General features: G+C 50.4%; 1 protein-coding gene across 1 annotated transcript in view; it reads right to left on the reverse strand.

The window, feature by feature from the left end:
• LOC146802199 (serine/threonine-protein kinase Nek5-like) overlaps positions 1–17,788 on the reverse strand; it is a 383,120-nt gene that overhangs the window by 217,477 nt on the left and 147,855 nt on the right. The window contains exon 11 of the mRNA XM_085621788.1: positions 319–449. Within this exon, the coding sequence (XP_085477914.1) occupies positions 319–449 (131 nt within the window). The remainder of the gene's footprint in view (positions 1–318; positions 450–17,788) is intronic.

The raw sequence follows: 17,788 nt of genomic DNA on the forward strand, positions 1-17,788 counted from the left end.
CATAGCTCATTGTGAACATGAAATAACCAATTTTGAGCACTGTGGAAATTATTTTAGAGGCGGTTGGACGTAATGCTTTCAGAAGAATCCCTCAAAATAGGTTATTTGTTAATGATGGTTTTACCAATGTTGAAGAAATGAAGACAGGATGATTTGTCCCAACCTGCATTGGGTCTCAAATTCAATGCTGCAGGAGTTAAAACATTTTATTGGACTAGCTGAAAACAATATATGTGATAGTACAATGCATTAAATACATAAGTTGTTAAAGTTAGTAGATTTCCAAAATGCTACTCAAGTTAACATGCTAGCTTCTACCTTGACAGGCTGATGGTGTTGAACCCTCGATGGATGTTTCCACTCGGGCCGGTATGGCAGTTCTTGTTTCTTCGCTGGAGTTACTGCCCTGGATTGGGGCGGAGGTGTGTTCTGTATTTTTCTTTTAGGCACTTTAGGAGTTTTGAATAAGAGAAGCCAAAGTGAGAGATTGTTAATTATAATGCCTTGACTCCTTCTATCACTTTTCTACAAATTGTAATCAGTGGTACATTCAAACAAGTTGTTGAGAAAACGAATAGATTCAGGTTTTTTATAGTTTTTGAAAAATGCACACATTATACTGGCATATTTGCACACAGCCCAACACATATAGACACATTGTAACATAGTCCAACAGAAATATAGGCATCAATCTTATTAGTCCCACAGTCATACTTCTGCACAAGGAGGGGCAGGTTCATGCGCAGAGGGCACAAGCTGAGGAGCACCTGGGGCAGGTACAGGCACAGAATAGAGTTCAGCAGGAAGTACTGTAGGGTGTGCAGCATGGAAGCACTAATGATGCACTGCAGAGGGTCACAGGGTGATGTATCACGAGTTCAATGAGCGCTGTGCTTCAGGCTGTGCACTATTTGATGCACTATTCAACATGTGTTAGGTTGATGGCATAGTGGTCTCATTATAAATCAGACAGGTATGAGTAGTTCATCCTGTCCTAGGATTTTGGGTATCCCGGGACTAGCCATAACCCCTCCCCTCTACCCGCCATCCCCACAAATGCTAGACTATGAACATCAACTGTGGGACTGCATGAGCAACACACACATGGCATTTTGAAAGACCCCAAAGGGCATCCTTAGCCTTTATTTCTAATGGATTTAGGGGCAGTTCTGTCCTTTATTAAAAGACAATTCTTATATAAACAAATGATGTACATTCTCAGGACTTCAAAAGAGTTTTGATCTTCTTTCACTAAGCAGCTAACACTTTCCATGAAAGGCCATAACTTCTCCCAGTCAATAGTTTCTGGGCATGACTATCATCTGTGATACAACCAACAGTGAAAGTTAAAGTTGTCACAGTGAACCATGTCACAAGCCAAGTCAGCAGTCTGGTGTGGAACTAAAAGTGATGGGTCATTTCTTGGACATAATGAGCCTATAATCTCTACAAACATGACCTGAATGCCTTTCCCAAAAGATGTAATAAAATCAAGAGGTCAAAACATTGTGAAAAGTGTTCTTAGATGTTCATGTAATGTACATCATGTCATTTTTCAGGGCGGGACTGGGGGACCAAAAGCAGCCCCGACAAAAGTGCTCAAACCAGCCAGCTCCCTTCGTTTCTTCACACTATATCTTTCTTTCTTTCTCACTCTCTTTCTCTCTCTCTTTCTCCATCCATCAATTCTCTCTCTCCTTTTCTTTATTTCTGTGATCTCTTACTCCCTACCTTCTACCTTCCAGCTCCCACCCTCTCTTTCGGTCACTCCTGAAGCCTCCCCATGCCAGCTGATATTAACTCTGGGAGTTAGGGAAAGTGACAGGCACTAAGAATAGCCCTGGGCTTTTAGAACCGGCCTCCCAGGGCACCATCACCCCGAGGAAATGCCGGTGGAACTAAAGGCCTGTCCAGCCCTGGCCATATTTAAATATTTTTTTTTTTTTTTTTTTTTAAAAGGTTTTTATTGAACAGAAAAAAGGATACAAGCATGGGCCTACAACCACCAGGGCCGGCCGCTAAAATCAAAAAGGCTCACACAGTGTTAAAGTCGTCAACCGACCCATGGTCCCCAGCCCATTACAGAAGCTCCGGATACTCCTAAGGGAATCAGGATACATACGTTTACCATAAATAACAACTAAAAACAAAAGGCGAGGCGTAGTGACATGAAGTGGGCGTCAGACTACAGCAGGGGGACCCTACATCCGACCCCATATTTAAATATTGAATGGCATCTTAGGGAACCATACTTGCACTGCATATCTCTTCACACTTAAGACAATGTCTAAGGATATACACACATTACTGTTGTATTGGCCAAAAGCATCCAAAAATACCCAGTGCATAATTTATAGATATTGCCTGGAGGCAGATTTAGCTGTCTCACCAGCCTCATGTTGAAAGAAAAATAAACTTAAAAAATACACACATGTATACGTGTGATTTAAGTCACCCTCTTCATCCATTGGTCTGTTCAACTGTTGAGCTCCCGCTCACCACAGCATGGGGTAATGGGTCAGCCATTGATTCTCTTGCACTGCAAGAGACCATTTTACCTGATCTCGTGTACACCTCACATAAAAATAAAGGTATTTCAATGCCAGGGATAGTAATCAAACCTTCACTTTGCTGATGTTGTTTTCTTTCTATACTTTAGTCTTTTTTGTCTTACTTATATGTTTAAACAATGTCTTCAGGGTACAGTAATTCAAAACCAATAGTACATATATATGTGCCAGTAAGAGGCATATTTTCATCTGCTGTGAATGAAACACTTAAACTGGGGTCTAGGCCTGTTTTAAGTACCTCTACCTGGCCAGGTAGGTGTCAGTATTAATGTTCTACTAAAGTTATATTTGAATATTATTTCCGCTATTTAACATTTTTATTACAAGCATGCAGCTACCACGTTCAGGTGGCAGCAGGTTTTTATTTTTAATTGGCATGTGCTTGCAAAAAAAACAATTTTAAAAATCACACCAACGTTCCAAGGCCAGGCCTATAGGTTTTGCAAATGAATGTTTACAAAAAAGTGGTATAGTGAAAATAAAAAAAAATACATTCATGCCATATATTCATGCCACAATCTGTTTGAGAAATACAGTAATAATAGTAGGAAAACCTTTATTTTGTCAGTTGAGAAAAAACATTGTCCAATTATATACATCTCAGTACAATCTCTGCAAGACAGAGTAAAGGGAATTTATAATACAGCACTTCACACACGGCATCAATATAGATTCAACAAAAACGTGAGAAATACATATAGTCATCACTGGTCTATATTAGACCCCTCTTCTGCCGCGGGTTGGCTTGGTCCCACCTGTTGGACTCCTCAACATGGGCTGCACTAAACATTCCAGTCTGGATGTCCACCCATCTCAGGACTGGAGAGAGGCTGTGGATCCCCTTCCTAAGAATGCCTGAGGAAGGCAAATTGGACCATACTTTTGCTTGCCATTGAGACATCCAGAATGTTGGCAGAGGCAAAGATAGATGCTATTAAAGCCAACTTTAATCTGCTATGTGAGGACTACCGCAAGCTCACAGACAGGGTTTCGCAGTCAAACAAAACCATCTCAGAATACCAATTCCTGACAGATGATGTGTCTTAACACCTTAAAGACCTTACAGAAAGAATGCACATTTTGGAGGGCAGAGCGAAGGACGCAGAGATCCGATCCAGACCCAACAATAACCATGTGGTGGGTATGCCAGAGAAGGCAGAGATGTTCGACGCGGATTGTCTCTTTGAATCATGGTTGAGGTAGTTTACCCCAGCCCATTGTCTGCCTGCCTTTTTTTTCATAGGGAACCTGTTCACAAATCCCCTCCAGGTGCCACCACACTTCCCATGGTAGCCAGAGTCCTCTACTTTTATGAGAAGCCATTATGCGAGCTGACAGACCAGCCGTGATGCTTAAGAGGGAGGACCATCGTATCATGCTCTTCCCATACTATACCATGGCTATGCAATGATAGCGAGTGTAATTTCTGGGAGTTAAAAAGAAACTCCATTAACTTGGTATCAATTATTCTTTGCTGATCCCAGTCCGGCTCCAGGCCACTGTGAAAAAAAAGACACATACATTTGACCACCTAGCTGCGGCTTGGGACTTGGCCGAGGGTCAGGGGTCCTCCTCATAACCTGGTGGACCCTCTGAGTGGACTAAGTACTAGGACAGAAAAGGACGTTGCCAACCAAGAGATTTGTGACGTCGGTCATGGGCATATGTTGGACCTCCTTCTCAGGAGCAAATATGGAACGCACAATAATCCGCCTTACTTACTGCTGCCTCCTTCCGTATTCTGGGGAGGTTTTCTTTCCTCGTCGGCAGAGTCCTCAGAAGGGAAGGACTCCCCTGCAACTTCATCAGTACTTTGGGATCTTGAATGTACTCCCCCACTTCTGACTCCCAGAACTGTGGATGACATCCTGTGACCACCGTTCTCCTGACCGACTGTGGCTCTTGTGCCCCTGTGATTCCGTACCTCTCCAGGCTGGTGGGCTTCACCTCATGGTGGGCTGTGTTCCATTTTAGGTTCTCTCTTTCCTCATTCCTGAGGGCAGGTCCCCTAGCCCTCTATGTCTGCAACCCGCTTTGCTCTCCACACTGTTGGGTGCTTGACCTCAAGTTATCCTTGTGTAGCTTCACCTATTGCTATTCAATTTCCTGGTAGCCCACATCGCATTGGATGTGATTCACATCGAAGGCAAGGTGCTTATAAGTCACAGGAGTACATCAGAATAAGTGTCTTGCTAACCCCCGTAGAATGTGTTGCAACGTTCTCCCCTTGCTTTGACATGCCGCCCAGTTGCGACCAGCTCTTGCTGGTTATTGTTGTATGTTTTGTTATCTCTCTTTCTTTGAATTGTATGTCTGAAACAAGCTGTTGCCGCGCTCTGACATAATTTTTCTTCTTGACAGGAGACGGGGATGATATGGTAGGATGTGTGCGATGGACTGGGGGGTCATTTAACCCACTCTGTCCCCCAGAACTCACATAAACTAACACAATATTGCCTCTTGGAATTTTAAGGGCATGTAAAATCTGACTAAACACTATCAGATTCATATAGCGCTCATTCAGGAGTCCCAAACAACCAGTTAAGAAGGGTCTAGATTGCAGAAACGCAGGCAAGGTCAGGCTTACTGTACAAACTACTCCACCTACATCAGGGGGGCACTAATGTGGATTAATTCAGGAATTCACTTCGCAGTTAATAGGTCTGTGGTCAATGTTGAAGGCAGGTATGTTCTGCTTGAAGGGGCATTGGATGGAGACCCCCTGGTCACAGGTAGTATTTACGCCATGCACGTCGACCAACAGGCTTTTCTTGATGTTCTGGGTGGGGACTTTTATAGTGCTCTGGGCATTACCATAAATAGGTCTCATCCTCCACTTCCCTGGGTGCAGACAGCTCTCAATGCCTAGGTTTTCAAACAATGGCTTGGGCATTGGAACCTGACTGATGTCTGGAGCTTTCCCAATCATGCATCTTCAATATATTCGTTTTATTCTCTGATGCACAACATGTTTGTTCACTTATACAGAATAATCATTACGACCACGGTCTGTCCCCACATCGCCTCATCAGGCTATTTGTATTGTGACATCTTGGATCACAGCCCCATAGTGTTGTCTCCTGTGGGGCAGACCATTCTCACTGATCCCCGCCTGACCTTTCGTACGATCATACTGGAGGACGTAGTGTTAAGAGATGCTCTGGCCTCTCAGCTAACAGATTTCCTCAACACCAATGCAGGTAGTGATTAGAGGAAACTGCATTTGGGTGTCTGTGTGCAAATGGGTTTAATTTGATTGGAATGAGCCTATTTGGAAACTGGAAGGTGCTCCATCTCAGACTCGAAGGCCTGCACTCACTCAGTCTTCATAAAAAAGAAGCTGCCCTTTTGAAGAAGCTGCACTGCATTGATTGGGAGGCATATATGCAAGCTCTCATTCTGAGGCCGTTAACTGAGGGTGCCTGCATTTCTGGCTTTTATCAGCTGATATGACACATCTTCCCATTTTTGCTCTCCGAGGCGACTCTGGGAATCCTGTGTTAGTCTCAATATTGAAACCGCATCAGGACCCCACTTCTCCAACCTCTTACAGATCATCTGCTATTTTAAATAAGGATTTTAGAATTCTCAGGAAGTTACTGCTGGACCTGGCATCCAAACTGTCCTTCTCCTGATCCATCCTGACCAAAGCAGCTTTGTCCCAGGGAGAAGGTCCTCCAAAAACATCAGAAAATTGTTCAGGGTGATGGAGATGGGCCAGCAAAAATATCCACAAGCAGCTGCCTTTGTCCTTGACCTCAAGAAGCCGTTTTACAGGCTGAATTGGATCTATCTTTTCGAGGTCCTCTGAAGGTTCTGCTTTGGGCCCTGTATGATACAGATGCAATGGCTCCTCTATGTATACCTTCTAGTAAGCTTTAGATTGGGCAGATGCATTTTAGTACCGTTTGCACTAGACAGACCCCTTGTTTTCGCTTCTCTTCGCACTTGTGATGAAGCCACTTGTGACATGCCTGCAACAATCAGGCAATGATTGGGGCATCTTCCTTCCAAGGGAGCTGCAATTGGTGCCTTTGTATGACAAATATCCTCCTTTATCTCAGAAAACCCCAATATGGAACATCCATCATTACAGAGATCCTGGATGGCTTTGGGGCTCTGTTTAGCCTCTTGGTAAAAAGGGGCAAATCTTCCTATACCCATATACCCAGTTAAAATGTTCTCAGAAGTAGTTCTGCAATTCTTTTGTAAATGTTAAGTTTCTCACAATTGAAAGATTTTTCCCTGGGCCAATGTAATAGGTGTACTTTTGAGGGTGAATAAATGTTTTTTTCTTTTTACTCTGCTAGGAATATATGTTGTCAGTGGTGAAACCACTTATGTCCACCATCATCAATTTCAAAGTGTGCCTTTCTGAAACACAGCATGCAAATGAATCGAATTTAGCCTGTGCTTTTCCTTCCATATTTACTGACATGAAAATGTTCACTACATAAATATCCTCAATTATGTCATTTGAGATCTCATCAGTGATGTCATTACTGATTTCATTTAACATGTCATGAATGATGCAATATGTGAGGTCATGTTCTCAGGGCACCCCCGCGCCGCACGGCCCCCAGCTGTGTGAGCCCCCTCGTGTGCCCTGCTGCTGCTCGCAGACTCGTTTTGCCCTCTGCCTGCCTCGCACTGTCCCCCAGCTGTGTTCTAGTTCCTTTCTGTTATCTCTGCATTTTGTAATTGTTTTTGTGCATAACTGTTGTGATTTTAGGTGATTGTTGTGTCTGCCCCGCGCTCCGGTTTCTGCCGTCGTCCTCGCGGCCACGCCCCTTTTTCGTGTCCTCCCCGCTCCCGCCTCCCAGCTGCTCCTCCCTCCCACATGTCCATAAATGGCGACCGCGCGGCGCAGGTGAGTGTGACCTGTTCTCAGGACACCCCCGCGCCGCACGGCCCCCAGCTGTGTGAGCCCCCTCGTGTGTCCTGCTGCTGCTCGCAGACTCGTTTTGCCCTCTGCCTGCCTCGCACTGTCCCCCAGCTGTGTTCTAGTTCCTTTCTGTTATCTCTGCATTTTGTAATTGTTTTTGTGCATAACTGTTGTGATTTTAGGTGATTGTTGTGTCTGCCCCGCTCTCCGGTTTCCGCCGTCGTCCTCGCGGCCACGCCCCTTTTTCGTGTCCTCCCCGCTCCCGCCTCCCAGCTGCTCCTCCCTCCCACTTGTCCATAAATGGCGACCGCGCGGCGCAGGTGAGTGTGACCTGTTCTCAGGACACCCCCACACCGCACCGCCCCAGCTGTGTGAGCCCCCTCGTGTGCCCTGCTGCTGCTCGCAGACTCGTTTTGCCCTCTGCCTGCCTCGCACTGTCCCCCAGCTGTGTTCTAGTTCCTTTCTGTTATCTCTGCATTTTGTAATTGTTTTTGTGCATAACTGTTGTGATTTTAGGTGATTGTTGTGTCTGCCCCGCTCTCCGGTTTCCGCCGTCGTCCTCGCGGCCACGCCCCTTTTTCGTGTCCTCCCCGCTCCCGCCTCCCAGCTGCTCCTCCCTCCCACTTGTCCATAAATGGCGACCGCGCGGCGCAGGTGAGTGTGACCTGTTCTCAGGACACCCCCACACCGCACCGCCCCAGTTGTGTGAGCCCCCTCGTGTGCCCTGCTGCTGCTCGCAGACTCGTTTTGCCCTCTGCCTGCCTCGCACTGTCCCCCAGCTGTGTTCTAGTTCCTTTCTGTTATCTCTGCATTTTGTAATTGTTTTTGTGCATAACTGTTGTGATTTTAGGTGATTGTTGTGTCTGCCCCGCTCTCCGGTTTCCACCGTCGTCCTCGCGGCCACTCCCCTTTTTCGTGTCCTCCCGCCTCCCAGCTGCTCCTCCCTCCCACTTAGCCATAAATGGCGACCGCGCAAACGCGCAGCGGGAGCGCCGATTGTGCGCCAAAGGCAAGCCCGTCTGCGCCCGTCCGCGCTTGGACCGTGCCCAGTGCCGGAACCCCTGGCCCCCGCCGATGCAAGACTACCCGACGGACCTACGCCGCCGCCACTCTCTACGCACTCAATGCTGGCCAGAACCCTGCCTGCTACTGAGCCACCCCGAGACGCACCCACGGACCCTACGCCTGCCAAGCCTGCCGATTCACCTGCTACCGGACCTGCACCACCAAGTCGAGCACCAGCAGCAACCACCTGAAGTGCATCCTGCTCAACACCCGCTCCGTCCACAGGCACGCCGTGGAACTCTGGGACCTACTCGACGCGACAGCACCTGACGTCGCCTTCCTCACCGAAACCTGGATGAACGCCTCCTCAGCGCCCGACATCGCCACAGCCATCCCGGACGGATACAAGATCACCCGGAAGGACCGCATCAACCAGACGGGAGGAGGCATCGCCATCATACACAAGAACACCATCCGCATCTCGACTAACTCCGACGAAACCTTCACCGCCGCCGATAAACACTGACCCCAAGACCACCCTCCGAGGCACCCTCATCTACAGACCCCCGGGACCACGCATTCAGCGAAGACATCGCAGACTTCATCAGCCCGTACGCCCTCCCCTCCGCTGACTACATCCTCCTAGGGGACCTCAACTTCCACCTGGAGAACAACAACGACAAGAACACCACCGCCCTGCTGGACAACCTCGCCAAACTCGGACTCAAGCAACTGGTGAACACCCCCACCCACTACACCTGCCACACGCTTGACCCCGTCTTCTCATCCAGCAAGCACATCTCCTTCAGCCACGCCACTGGACTCCACTGGACCGACCACAGCTGCTTCCACTTCAGCTTCAGAAGAACTACGACCCACCACCACCCGCAACAGGCCCCCCGCCGGAGCTGGAGCAAGATCACTGCCGAGCAGCTCACCGCCTCCCTCAGCCAGAACACTCCCGCCAGCACAACGGACCCCAACGAAGCAGCCAGCAACCTCACCAAGTGGCTGACCGCCTGCGCCGATGACCTCGCACCACTAAAGAACCCTCCAAGCAGACCCGGCAGCAAGAAAACCCCCTGGTTCACCAACGAACTCAAGGAATCCAAGAAAAACTGCCGCACCCTCGAGAAAGCCTGGCGGCTTGACCAGACCACAGACAACAGGACCGCCCTCAAGCACGCCACCCAAAAACATTATCAGCTGATCCGCGCCACCAAGAAGTCGGCACTCAAAGAACGACTTGACAACAACTCCCACGACAGCAATGAACTCTTCAGCATCGTCAAAGAGTTCTCCAACCCCACCGCCGGATACAACGACATCACTCCCTCGCAAGACCTCTGCAACTCACTCGCCTCGTTCTTCCACCGCAAGATCGCCGACATACACAACAGCTTCGACGCACAGACAACGCACCCTACCACCGAACCAACGCCCGCCACCACCACCCTCTGCAACTGGACCCCGATCAGCACCGAAGACACCACCCGCACGATGAACTCCATCCACTCCGGATCTCCAACCGACCCCTGCCCACACCACGTCTTCAACAAAGCCGACGCCATCATCGCACCCCATCTCCGGGACATCATCAACTCCTCCTTCCACGCCGCCACCTTCCTGGAGAGCTGGAAACACGCCGAGCTGACCGCCCTCCTGAAGAAACCAACGGCAGACCCCACCGACCTCAAGAACTACCGTCCCATCTCGCTCCTTCCTTTTCCGGCCAAAGACATCGAGAAGACCGTCAACAGACAGATTGCCGCCTTCCTCGAGACATAACTGTTGTGATTTTAGGTGATTGTTGTATCTGCCCCGCGCTCCGGTTTCCGCCGTCGTCCTCGCGGCCACGCCCCTTTTTCGTGTCCTCCCCGCTCCTGCCTCCCAGCTGCTCCTCCCTCCCCCATGTCCATAAATGGCGACCGCGCGGCGCAGGTGAGTGTGACCTGTTCTCAGGACACCCCCGCGCCGCACGGCCCCCAGCTGTGTGAGCCCCCTCGTGTGCCCTGCTGCTGCTCGCAGACTCGTTTTGCCCTCTGCCTGCCTCGCACTGTCCCCCAGCTGTGTTCTACTTCCTTTCTGTTATCTCTGCATTTTGTAATTGTTTTTGTGCATAACTGTTGCGATTTTAGGTGATTGTTGTGTCTGCCCCGCTCTCCGGTTTCCGCCGTCTTCCTCGCGGCCACGCCCCTTTTTCGTGTCCTCCCCACTCCCGCCTCCCAGCTGCTCCTCCCTCCCACTTAGCCATAAATGGCGACATCGCAGACGCGCAGCGGTCACGCGCAGCGGGAGCGCTGATTGTGCGCCGAAGGTGCGCCAAAGGCAAGCCCGTCTGCGCCCGTCCACGCCTGGACCGCGCCCAGTGCCGGAACCCCTGGCCCCCGCCGATGCAAGACTACCCGACGGACCTACGACGCCGCCGCTCTCTACGCACTCAATGCTGGCCAGAACCCTGCCTGCTACTGAGCCACCCCGAGACGCACCCACGGACCCTATGCCTGCCAAGCCTGCCGATTCACCTGCTACCGGACCTGCACCACCAAGTCGAGCACCAGCAGCAACCACCTGAAGTGCATCCTGCTCAACACCCGCTCCGTCCACAGGCACGCCGTGGAACTCTGGGACCTACTCGACGCGACCAGCACCTGACGTCGCCTTCCTCACCGAAACCTGGATGAACGCCTCCTCAGCGCCCGACATCGCCACAGCCATCCCGGACGGATACAAGATCACCCGGAAGGACCGCATCAACCAGACGGGAGGAGGCATCGCCATCATACACAAGAACACCATCCGCATCTCGACTAACTCCGACGAAACCTTCACCGCTGCCGATACACACTGACCCCAAGACCACCCTCCGAGGCACCCTCATCTACAGACCCCCGGGACCACGCACACAATTCAGCGAAGACATCGCAGACTTCATCAGCCCGTACGCTCTCTCCTCCGCTGACTACATCCTCCTAGGGGACCTCAACTTCCACCTGGAGAACAACAACGACAGGAACACCACCGCCCTGCTGGACAACCTCGCCAACCTCGGACTCAAGCAACTGGTGAACACACCCACCCACTACACCGGCCACACGCTTGACCCCGTCTTCTCATCCAGCAAGCACATCTCCTTCAGCCACGCCACCGGACTCCACTGGACCGACCACAGCTGCGTCCACTTCAGCTTCAGAAGAACTATGACCCACCACCACCCGCAACAGGCCCCCCGCCGGAGCTGGAGCAAGATCACCGCCGAGCAGCTCACCGCCTCCCTCAGCCAGAACACTCCCGCCAGCACAACGGACCCCAACGAAGCAGCCAGAAACCTCACCAAGTGGCTGACCGCCTGCGCCGATGACCTCGCACCACTAAAGAACCCTCCCAGCAGACCCGGCAGCAAGAAAACCCCCTGGTTCACCAACGAACTCAAGGAATCCAAGAAAAACTGCCGCACCCTCGAGAAAGCCTGGCGGCTTGACCAGACCACAGACAACAGGACCGCCCTCAAGCACGCCACCCGAAAACATTATCAGCTGATCCACGCCACCAAGAAGTCGGCACTCAAAGAACGACTTGACAACAACGCCCACGACAGCAATGAACTCTTCAGCATCGTCAAAGAGTTCTCCAACCCCACCGCCGGATACAACGACATCACTCCCTCGCAAGACCTCTGCAACTCACTCGCCTCGTTCTTCCACCGCAAGATCGCCGACATACACAACAGCTTTGACGCACAGACAACGCACCCTACCACCGAACCAACGCCCGCCACCACCACCCTCTGCAACTGGACCCCGATCAGCACCGAAGACACCACCCGCACGATGAACTCCATCCACTCCGGATCTCCAACCGACCCCTGCCCACACCACGTCTTCAACAAAGCAGACGCCATCATCGCACCCCATCTCCGGGACATCATCAACTCCTCCTTCCACACCGCCACCTTCCCGGAGAGCTGGAAACACGCCGAGCTGACCGCCCTCCTGAAGAAACCAACGGCAGACCCCACCGACCTCAAGAACTACCGTCCCATCTCGCTCCTTCCTTTTCCGGCCAAAGTCATCGAGAAGACCGTCAACAGACAGCTTGCCGCCTTCCTCGAGACAAACGGCTCCCTCGACCCCTCGCAGTCCGGGTTTCGGGCCAACCACAGCACCGAGACCGCCCTAATCGCAGCCACCGACGATATCAGAACCCTGATCGACAACGGGTAAACAGCGGCCCTCGTCCTCCTGGACCTCTCTGCGGCGTTCGACACTGTCTGCCACCGCACCCTAGTGATGCGCCTCAGCAACATTGGAATCCGGAAGAACCCAGAGAGTCCGCCCCCCCCCCTTCAGATCCGAGGACACCGAAGTCATCTGCGGCGTACCACAAGGATCTTCACTCAGTCCAACCCTCTTCAACGTCTACATGAGCCCCCTCGCAGCCATCGCACGCCAACACAACCTCAACATCATCTCCTACGCCGACGACACCCAGCTGATCCTCTCCCTCACCAACGACCCCACCACCGCCAGAGCCAACCTACACGAAGGGATGAAAGACGTCGCCGACTGGATGAGGAACAGCCGCCTCAAACTGAACTCGGACAAGACGGAGGTCCTCATCCTGGGATCATCACCCTCTGCCTGGGACGACTCCTGGTGGCCCCCGGCCTTGGGCACCGCTCCCAAACCAACAGACCACGCACGCAACCTGGGCTTCATCCTGGACTCCTCCCTCTCGATGACCAGACAAGTCAACGCCGTCACATCTTCGTGCTTCAACAACCTGCGCATGATCCGCAAGATCTTCAGATGGATCCCCACCGAAACCAGGAAGACCGTCACCCAAGCACTCGTCACCAGTCGACTGGACTACGAGAACACCCTCTACGCCGGAACCACAGCCAAACTTCAAAAAAGACTCCAACGCATCCAGAACGCCTCCGCACGACTCATCCTGGACATCCCCCGACACAGCCACATAACCAGACACCTGAGAGACCTGCACTGGCTCCCCGTCAGCAAGAGAATCACGTTCAGACTCCTCACCCACGCACACAAGGCTCTCCACGACCTGGGCCCCAAGTACCTCAACGACCACATGACCTTCTACACGCCCACCCGCCAGCTACGATCGACCAGCCACGCCCTCGCCACCGTTCCACGCATCCGCAGAGCCACCGCCGGAGGAAGATCCTTCTCCTACCTGGCAGCCAAGACTTGGAACTCCCTCCCCACCCACCTTCGGCGAACCCAAGACCATCTCTCCTTCAGGAAGCAGCTCAAGACCTGGCTGTTCGAGCAGTGACATTTCCCCTTCCCCCAGCGCCTTGAGACCCTCCCGGGTGAGTAGCGCGCTTTACAAATGCCGTGATTGATTGATTGATTGATTGGTCATAGGCAGTGGATGACGGTGGTGCAAGTTATGCTTAGTTTATTGAACCATAACTGGAGAATTTCTGTGCTTTTTAGGTCTTGCCTGAGCCAGCGCTTTAGCGCTGCTCTCGCGAGAGCTTTAGTAAACGGGGGGATCTGGAAGTGCAAACTAGTGCTTTCAGGCCTCCAAATACAGTGCATGTGCGCCGGGCGCGCGCACCATTTGGCAGCTTGCGTAATCATTTTGCGGCCGCTTTGATGTTCACAGTGAGCCGCACGGCCACTGAGAACATCAAAGCGGCCGCGAAAGTGCTCACCATTCATCCTTTTTGAATGTCCTCACGAAGCCTGCACCGTGTCCCTTACATTTGCATGCAGATGACGCGATTGCAGGCTCGTACCGCTGCCCTTCTTTACTGGTTCATTTGCACAATAAATCATTTGCTCCGTGTGCATACCGCTGCCCTTCTTTCCTGGTTCATTTGCACAATAAATCATTTGCTCCGTGTGTACTACTGCTTCGCGAAATCAGCTGACTGCGTGTTCCATAATTACAAAGACCTTGGAACAATACCGCTGCCCTTCTTTACTGGTTCATTTGCACAATACATCATTTGCTCCGTGTGCGTACCGCTGCCCTTCTTTACTGGTTCATTTGCACAATAAATCATTTGCTCCGTGTGTACGTACTGCTTCGCGAAATCAGCTGACTGCGTGTTCCATAATTACGAAGACCTTGGAACAGTCATTAGTTTTCATCTGCTCATGCATGATTAGACAAGCATTTGCAATGCAATAGGTCTTGCAGTTACACGAGTTAAAGCTATTGGCATCGTAAATGACAATGCCAATAGGCATTGTTATTTGCAATGTCAATAGCTCAAACTCGCGTAAATGCGAGACCTAATGCATTGCAAATGCTTGTTAAGTTTTGTTAAGTAACTTGAACAGCACTTTAATTGGCTTCTTTCAGCTAATTTTAGGTTATTTTTAAAACATATATTATGAGCAAACCTAACCACACCTTTCTTTTACCTTTGTCTTTTATATTTTAGAGAATTTCTGTGGTTTCAACATGGAAGTGTTTTTTGCAGTTCAACCAAAGCTAAATTCTAACCACTGCAATGCACACATTTTGGCTGCAATTAGTAGGGAACAGCTGCAATCTCTGTTGAAGAATTTTGTAGATAACATCTATTACAGGACATGGTTTGTAAACACATGAAGCAGGGGTTCACTCGCCTATCATGTTTTACGGTAAACTCCAGTATTCTAACTACACCATGGATTGTGTATGCAGAAGCTGTTCTTAAACTTACGCTAACAAATAACCTGCATTGTGAACATTCTTTGACTGCACACAGTAGGGTTAGACCACAGGGCCTTGTAGGCCAGACCCTGAGCACCAAAATAAAATGGAGGTCTTTGATTGTGTACAGTGGATGGTGGGGTCCAGATTATGATCATTGGCCAGTCCCTGCAACTTATCTTTCGTGGGCATCTAACATCCACAATGTACAACCTTTCATTGCCTGCAGCGGGGTACGACCAGTGACCTCAAAGATGTATACTACATAAGCAGGGTACAAGGTTTGAACGCTGGCCAGGCTATGCGTAAAGAGGGATGGGTGCAGGGACATGCCCCATGCTCCACCTTCCACAGGTTTCCGATCTCTTCGACTGTATACAGCAGAGGTCAGGTTCAGACCCATGTGCAGCCAGTTCCCTTCAGTATGTAAATCTTGCCCCTGTGTTGGTATGCCAGGTGGGCGTTAGCTTGGTGGCACTCCCTCACACCACACTTCTGAGATGCGGAAGCCATGAAGCTTGCACCCACAAGTGGTGTACCATGCGCAGTACTAGCCCCTCCATATGCCAAGCTCCTTTAGTCCATGAAGCTTGCCCCCGGTGGTGGTGTGCCAGGCAGAAGGTACTAATGCCTCAGAAGCAGGGCTCTTTGAGACTGTTAAGCATTCACCCAATGGTGTTCTACTGGACATACTGTACAAGCACCTCTGCAGCCGGGCCCCTGAGTCCCTGAAGCTTGCACCCAGTGGTGGACCAGGAGAGCTGTACTAGCACCTCAGCAGCTGGGCCCCTTGAGTCGCAAAAGCTTATACCTCAAGGCCTCGTCATGGTGTACAAAGCGAGTGGTACTAGCGCCTCTGCAATCGATCTCCTGGAGTAGGTGAGTTTTGCACCTGGTGGTGGTGTATCCTTCAGGCAAGCCCATTGAGTCCATAATGCTTGCATCCAATGGTGGTGTACCAGGCAGGTCATACTACCACCTATGCATCCGGGGCAGCTCAACCCAAGTTAAATTGTAACCATTGCAGTGCACAACAGGCGCCTCCGCAGCAGGGGACTATTGAATCTGTGAAGTTTGCGCCCAGCGGTGGCCGCGCACCAGTGGTGGTGGGTCAGTACTACTTCCTTTGCAGCTGGACCCCTTGAGTCTGTGAGCTTACGCTGAGTCAACGTGTACCAAGTAGGTGGTACTAGCCCCTCAGTAGCCAGACTCTCTCAGCCTGTAAAAGTTAAACCTGGTGGTAGTGTTCTGGGAGGATGGACCTAAGTGCTCTGCAGCTTGGTCACTTTAATCCATGAAGCTTGCATCCGAAAACTCATGAAATCCACCAGTCATGGTAACAATCACCATAACTCATGCTGCTGGCCATATTTTGCTCAATATTGGACAATGCTTCTCTTATGCAGATTGAAATGTAGCTAATTTGAGCATAATGGGCGGTTGAGTTATGGTGTGCGTTGCATATCTTGTTACATTATTTTCTGTTATGTTATGTGAGTATTTATAAGTACTTGTTCACCAAAGTTTGTTGGCATCATCAATGAGAACAACACAGCAGATCAATAAAAAAAGGAAGAAAATATAAACCATTCAATAGGAAAGATTAAAAAGATAAGTCTTTAAATACTTGCTGAACAAAAGTAATGCAAAGGAGTGTAGACGGCTCTGAAGTTTATTCCATTCCCCTGCTTCCACTACAGAGAAGGATCTGTCCCCTACAGTTTCTGGGTATTTGGAATGTGTTATACGAACAGCCTGCCGAAGGGGATGAATGGAGAAAAGATATAAAGACTGGAATTTGAGGATATAAATTGTGGGGAAGACGCGTGAACTGCCCAGTGCACAATCATTAGGGGTTTGACTGGGATGTACTTCTTTATGGTTAACTAATGGAGGTGCTCAAGGACAGGAAATGCCTGAGGTGAGATGATCAGCTGCATTCTGCATTAGTTAAAGGTGTTTGGTAAGGCTGTCAGACAAGCCCATGTAGCAGGCATTACCGTAATTTAGGCAGGAATGACTGAAACCAAGATTACTGGGATATGATGCCTGGAATTGCAGGAGCAAACCAAAGAGGATGATGGACGGAGTGTTAAACATTGCAAGCACTCACCCCCAGTCAACTGATCTGGGTTTAATCCATCATCATTCTTTAGCTCACTCCGCCACCCCACTTTAGACATGGCCATATGCAAATCAGTCGGACCCTGTGCCTTATGGGAACAGTCCAGCCCGAACTGCCAAGCCATGTCTTCCCTGGACCGGAAACAAGCATCCTGGGACCAGTTTCTGGCTGATCAGCCGTTATCAGCCAGGCTAGCTTGAATCCAGTAGTAAAGTGAGCAAGGGACCCACGTCTGGGCATACCCTGCCAACTTAGGGCGAACAAAGCAAAAACAAAAGGGATGATGGACAGAGTGTTGAACATTGCAAGCACTCACCCCCAGTCAACTGAGTTTAATCCATCATCATTCTTTAGCTCACTCCGCCACCCCAGTTCAGACATGGCCATATGCAAATCAGTCTGACCCTTTGCCTCATGGGAACAGTCCAGACCGAACTGCCAAGCCATGTTGTCCATCAATTGTTCTTTTTGTATTTGTCACCCCGAGTGGGACGAGTATGCCCAGACATGGGTCCCGTCCTC

The sequence above is a fragment of the Triturus cristatus genome, chromosome 8, assembly GCF_964204655.1.
Source record: "Triturus cristatus chromosome 8, aTriCri1.1, whole genome shotgun sequence".
Taxonomy (NCBI): domain Eukaryota; kingdom Metazoa; phylum Chordata; class Amphibia; order Caudata; family Salamandridae; genus Triturus; species Triturus cristatus.